Raw genomic sequence first — 6,535 nt, forward strand, 5'->3', positions numbered from 1 at the left:
AATTTTGTGGAGGTGTAGGTCACCTATGGAAGTATCACTCTGTAAAATTTCAGACCCAAAATACATTTGAGTCGCCCGTGGTATGGCTGGAAGTGGTCTGCTAGGCAGGGACGCCCAGGCTGGGGCATCTAGCCTGCTTCGTGGGCCCACCTTGATGTGTTGAATGTCCCACCACCCATCCATGTAGGGTCCTTAGGGGATCGATCATAATTGCCCTCTTTTTATTTAATTAGAACACATTAGGTGGATTTTTGGGCCAGATACCCCAGGCCCATAGGGCTGCCTACACATGGGACATCCCTGCCTTAGGCTACTGCTGGGCTTGCATTCTAACAATCTGGCCCATTTCATATATGTATTGTATATCCTCTCTCATTTGGTGGGGCCCACAGTGATGTGTGTGAGCCATCCAGAATTAATTATACTAAGAAATACTTCTAATGTTGAACTCCAACCAACCCAGAAATTTGGGTGGGCTGGAATTTGGCATTGAGCCCAATAACTGTTGCCCATAGATGTTTCTTGGGGCAATATGGCCCACTAGATTTGAGGAGGATTTATGTCAGTATCTTATCATCTTAATTTTTATTTTTGGGCTTAATTAGTGTATGATTAAAGGCCCATCCCAAATAGGATTCTTCTTGGGCTAGTCTCTTAGTTAAGTATGGGCCTTATAGCCTTGGTTGGGCTGGAACTTTTGATAGGCCCATTGAACCCTTGGGTCCTATATTTACCATGTCATTGTGATGGGCCTTATGGGCCAAATACTCAATTAGTTGGGCCCTTGTTTGCCCACTATAATAAATCCATACTTGGGCCGAGATGTGAGGCCCAACTTACATGTGTTAAAATTTTAAGAATTTCCCATATGTTGGGATAATGGGCTGCCCATTAGGCCCACCACAATGAATGAACCTATGACCCTCATGGTTGGGCCCTAACCTTGCTTAAGGGCCCACCAGGTTGCCTTTGTTTTTGGGCTTAGTGTATGGCCCACTAGGCCATGGGTTGATTGTGCCTTGGACCTCTCTTTGCATATGTAGTAGGCTACCTTTTGGGACCCAGTTGAGGTTGGATGTCCTCCTTGGTGGCCCTAAGGTAGGCCCATAGAGGCCCTTATAGGTGGTTAAAGGCCCACCTTAGGCCTGGCTAGGACTGTTCCTCCTTAGGATTTTGACTCTCTTAGTTTGTGGGTCATCCCAAAGTACTGGGCTCCCACTAGACGACTTCTCTTCTTCTTAGAATACCTGTCGATGTGCCTAGATCTTGACCCTCATTGGGACAGACGATTTCATATTCCTCAGGTAGCACACTTACATTGTTGCGACCCATATGCATCATCTGTATGAATTGATTGCATTGTATAGTGGTCATTTAGGGATGGAGTTTCTCCCCTTTTGCACATTGAGTGCCTGAAACTTATGCATGATCTGTGTGTGCGACTCATGCATTGGTATCGCATTTCATGAGGATACCGCCCTTGCTTCATCAGGGCCTTGCCTCCACAGGGACATTTGTGGATGGCCGCATGTGTGGACACTGGAAATATTACTTGAGCATACTGGGTGCATAGGATGCCCATGGGTGAGATTCCCAAAACTTTCATGGTACCAAGGATCTGCTCCAACGCCGTGACCGAGTGGAATACATGAGCGCACGAGGGCCTTATACCGTTAGGCCGCGACTCCCACTGTCGTGTAGTCGGTTGGATAGGGGTGTGGCCTTACCTGCCTGGTGTGAGGAGGCATTGCTAGGCTGAGTCTGACCAGCTCGTAAATGGGTCCGCTACCTTCAGGCCTTGTTGGTGATTGGTTGTCCATAGGCGGGTAGTGAGGTCTCTTACGCTCGTTTGACTGTGCGGGGTCTGTAGAGCGGCAGTCATTCAGCAGTGTAATGGACCCCGGTGATTTCCTTATGATTGAAAATGTACTTGACTTATGGTTTGGATATGAGCACTGACATTACTTGCATCGCATTAGCATTGGCTGTACAAGCCCCCTTCATACATTGCCTTGGTATGGCACCCATTACTTATTGCATCGCATTCATGTGAAGCCTTGGTAAGACTAGTGATATGTTCATTGATTATGCTTCTCTCCTTATACCTCCTACTATTCTTCTGTGCACCATTGTCACACACTTACACCACCCTCTAAGCTTCTATAAGCTTATGCACGATTGATACGTGCAGGAGACTCTAGGTAGGCGCCGTAGCAGCAGAGCGTGGAGTAGAGTTGAGCAGTGAGGACTCCAGTGTTGCTGATTTCTCTCTCTTTTCCTTTTATTCTCATGTATGTCCTTTTGGACCTTTTGAATGATTGTAAAAGTTTAAATTTTTAGTGGATTTTGTGATGTGTGCCTTTGTTATTCTCAGACGTACTTGCTATGATCTTGGGTATGCTCGCATTGGAAGTGATTATATTGTTATGAAAATCCTCCTTGTAGGATCCCAGGATCGGAACCTACCTCAAGAGCCGAGAATGGGGTACTACGGAGGCTGTTGCGGCCAGAACCGGCCATCGGGTTCCTTGTGAGTCCGGTTACCGAGTCTGGGGCGTGACAATCACTGAGAATCAACCTCAAATATTATGAGTAGATGGATCAACTTAACACATCTATTGTGATGGGTCATGCAAAGAGTCTTCAATCATATGATGAGTTTAAATCACTAACAGCAGCACGAATCATATCATGCATTTGGATCACTGAAGGGACCGAATGAAATAAGAAGTCAAATCCGCTAAATTGGCCAAAGCACGTCAAAGGTATTGATCCATTGAAATGGCCCAAGCATGTCAAAAGGTTTGGATCACTAGAAATATGCTAGATCATATGAACAGTTTGGATCATTGGTAAAGCAAAAGAGGGTCCTACAAAATTTAGAGCATGGATCAACTTACCATATCCATTGCCTTGGATCATGAAAAGCAGCTTCAATCATATGATGAGTTTAGACCATGAAAAGAAGTTTCAATCGTATGAAGAGTTTGGATCGCCGAATGAGCCGAATCATATGAACAATTTGGATCCACTAAATGACCTAGCATGTCAATGTTTTTTATCCATCAAAATGGCCCATGTCAAAGGTTTGGATCACTATAAATGGGCCAAATCATATGAATTTGGATCGTTGTAAAAAGAAATTTGATTCTTTGAATTGTGTATAAAACTGAACAGGATCCTACAAAATTAATGAAGTGGATCAGTGAGAACCAACCTCAAATATTACGAATGGATGGTTCAACTTAACATATCCATTGCGATGGTTCATGGAAAGAGGCTTCAATCATATGACGAGTTTAGATCACTAACAGCAGTATGAATCATATGATGCATTTGGATGGCTGAATGAGCCGAATCATATAAGGAGTTCAAATTTGCTAAATGGCCCAACACATGAAAGGTTTTGATACATTGAAATGGCCCAAGCATGTCAAAGGTTAGGATTAGTAGAGATGGGCCAAATCATATGAACAGTTTGAATCATTTGTAAAGTTAAAGAGGGTCCTACAAAATTTAGGGCATGGATCAACTTAGCAAATCCATTGCCAAGGATCATGAAAAGCGGCTTTACTAATATGATGAGTTTGGATCATGAAAAGCAACTTCAATCTTGTGATGAGTTTGGATCATGAAAAGCAGCTTCAATTGTATGATGAGTTAGAATTGCCGAATAATCTGAGTTATATGAACAATTTGGATTCACTGAATGGCCCAAGCATGTCAATGTTTTTTATCGATCGAAATGGCCCATGTCAAAGGTTTGGATCAATAGAAACTGTCCAAATCATATGAATTTGGATCACTGTAAAAAGAAACCTTATTATTTGAATTGTTTATAGAACTGAAGAGGGTTCTACAAAATTAACAATGTGGTTCATTGAGAACCAACCTCAAATATTATGAATAGATGGATCAACTTACCATATCCATTGGGATGGGTCATCGAAAGAGTCTGCAATCATATGATGAGTTTAAATCACTAACAACAGCACGAATCATATCATGCACTTGGATCGCCAAAGGGTCCGAATGATATAAGAAGTAAAATCTGCTAAATTGGCCAAAGCACATCAAAGGTTTTGATCCATTGAAATGGCCTAAGCATGTCAAAGGTTTGGATCACTAGAATTAGGCCAGATCATATGAACAGTTTGGATCATTGGTAAAGCAAAAGAGGGTCCTACAAAATTTCGGGCATGGATCAACTTATCATATCCATTGCCATGGATCATGAAAAGCAGCTTCAATCATATGATGAGTTTGGATCATGAAAAGAAGCTTCGATCGTATGATGAGTTTGGATTGTTGAATGAGCCGAATCATATGAATAATTTGGATCCATTCCGAGTAAATTTCATTTGGCCCAAGCATGTCAAAGGTTTGGATACTAGAAATGGGCCAAATCATATGAACAGTTTGGATCATTTGTAAAGATGAAAAAAGGTCTTACAAGATCCAATAGACAATAGTTGAAGAACAAGCACGCTATTCTTTCACATAAAAATGCCCATTTAAAAAATCACAAATAACAAGAAGCTAATCCATGGAAAAGCAATCATTATCGTGATTTTTTTCAGAAAAAAGAAGGAAAATGTTTTGTTACCCGGCCTAGCCAACCAAAGGGTGAGTCCATGCATTCTTCTTAGTCACATGAATAAGCTTACTCTACCAGATAATATGTTAGTTGCACTTCATTGCATTAATTTATATGGTTACATCCTGTTAGAATTTATCAAATAATATAATCAAAGGTTTTTACTAGTTAGCATTTAGCAATTTTTGCTAGCACAATTTGTATAAATAAAAATAGGGTTGTTAAATACAAGGTAAATTCTAAAAAAACAAAGTTTGCAATTGTTTTTTAAAAGATGGAATGCCTATATGCTCATGTTTGTACCTAATAATATAACTTTACAAGCTTTATAAGCTACAAGAACAGAGTTTTAAGTCAATCTATAGTAGGCTGCAGAAGTTATAAGACAAGTTCTTTAGTTCAAAAAGGTTACCTGCAACCCTATAGGAATTGGGGATTGGTATATATTTTGAGATAGTCGGTTTAGAGATCCAAAATGAGTTCCATGGTGACTATCGCATAAATTTCCAAAGGGAATCAAATAATTATTACACTTCTCAGTGCAATATAGGCGTACTTCTCTTAGATGAAATAATATAAGACATTCAAAAACATTCAAATTTGTCACAAGCATGAATATAATTCTTAGGACCTATCTGTTTTGCCAACTTCCCTGGTAATGTAAGGGAAAATCAAAATTGTCATCATTATGATTTTACCACTACCAAACCACATGGGAATCATCATCCAAACACAAATGTATTTAGGAGACAAGGAATGGAATTTGTAACCAATGCACTTTTCATGTAATTACTATAAAAACTTTGAATCCAAACAGCAACATCACTGTATTTTGGTGACGATTCGACATTCGGGTAATGTAAAAATGCCATCATTACAATTTACTACCTATAAACTAAACACAGCAATCAGTGATCAAATGCAGATGTTGTCAGGAGGCGGCTAAAGTAATTTGTAATTGTTGCACATTTTCTTTACATTACCATGGTAATTGGTGAAAAAAAAGGCCCTTAAGTGTGCAGAAATCAGCATTCTTAGTTCTTAGTTTAAGTGTCTAACTATGCATGTCAAAGAATGCCAAAAGAACACTAATGCATAACTTCTATGGCAAAGTGAGTGAATCACATTGATGGAAGCAGCACCTGAAATCATGACAATCGAATAAACATACCATGCTTGTAGAAATATCCCCGTTAGATACCAAGGAACTAACTGTAAATTCTAGAGCTGCTAGATCACCGATACTAGATTCTATAGCAAGGTTCAATATATTTGCAGCAGTTTCTGTAGGGTTTCTCCTCAGATAAATTCTGATGAATGCATCCTCAACAGCTACATAGATAGATTTGTCCTGAGAAAATACCTACAGAAATCCAATGCAAACACACCCCTTAAATGCTTGCCAAGATTCCTTTGGAAGTCTAGAAGAATTGTAACAAAAATCAAAGAGGATGCTTACAAGTGGCAACATTTGGAGACAGGCCTCAGAGCCATCAATTTGGAACTGTCTGCACCTCATTAGCAAAAGAATCGTGTTCTCAGCATTAGTGGCAGAAGATGAGGCCAGCAGTTGGACTAGAGTTGGCATTATGGAGGATATGCACTTGGAGGATATGCACTTTGAGAACCTCAAACATGTCTCAAGTGATGCAACCAAGGCCCTGGTCTGCTCCAGGTTCCCAAAATCTAGCGTGGAAGAACCCTTGTTGACCCCATCTTCCACATTAGGCAAACAACTATCAGTAACACTGTCTTGCTGCTCTGACTTGACTTCAGCCTGATAAACCTTCCCATCTGCTTCACACATCTCATTGTCTGAAAGTATCCCATCTAAAACACTCTCAGAAGGTGCATTGGGTTCCATCTCTTTCAATTTCTCCTTGTATTTCTCCAAGGGCGCTTCAAATGATGCAATGCAAAGTTATGGACCAAACAGGT

At 40.4% G+C, this 6,535-nt stretch overlaps 1 protein-coding gene across 1 annotated transcript in view; it reads right to left on the reverse strand.

Annotated features, from left to right (window-relative positions):
- The window catches only part of LOC131216868 (condensin-1 complex subunit CAP-D2-like), a 41,778-nt gene extending 35,592 nt beyond the window's left edge, over nt 1-6,186 (reverse strand). The window contains exons 1-2 of the mRNA XM_058211467.1: nt 6,057-6,186; nt 5,740-5,960 (exon numbers count right to left, since the gene is read on the reverse strand). Coding sequence (XP_058067450.1) covers nt 5,740-5,960; nt 6,057-6,185 — 350 coding nt within the window. The 5' untranslated portion in view covers nt 6,186. The remainder of the gene's footprint in view (nt 1-5,739; nt 5,961-6,056) is intronic.
- Between the last annotated feature and the right edge of the window lie 349 nt (nt 6,187-6,535).

Source organism: Magnolia sinica, chromosome 10 (genome assembly GCF_029962835.1).
Source record: "Magnolia sinica isolate HGM2019 chromosome 10, MsV1, whole genome shotgun sequence".
Taxonomy (NCBI): Eukaryota; Viridiplantae; Streptophyta; class Magnoliopsida; order Magnoliales; family Magnoliaceae; genus Magnolia; species Magnolia sinica.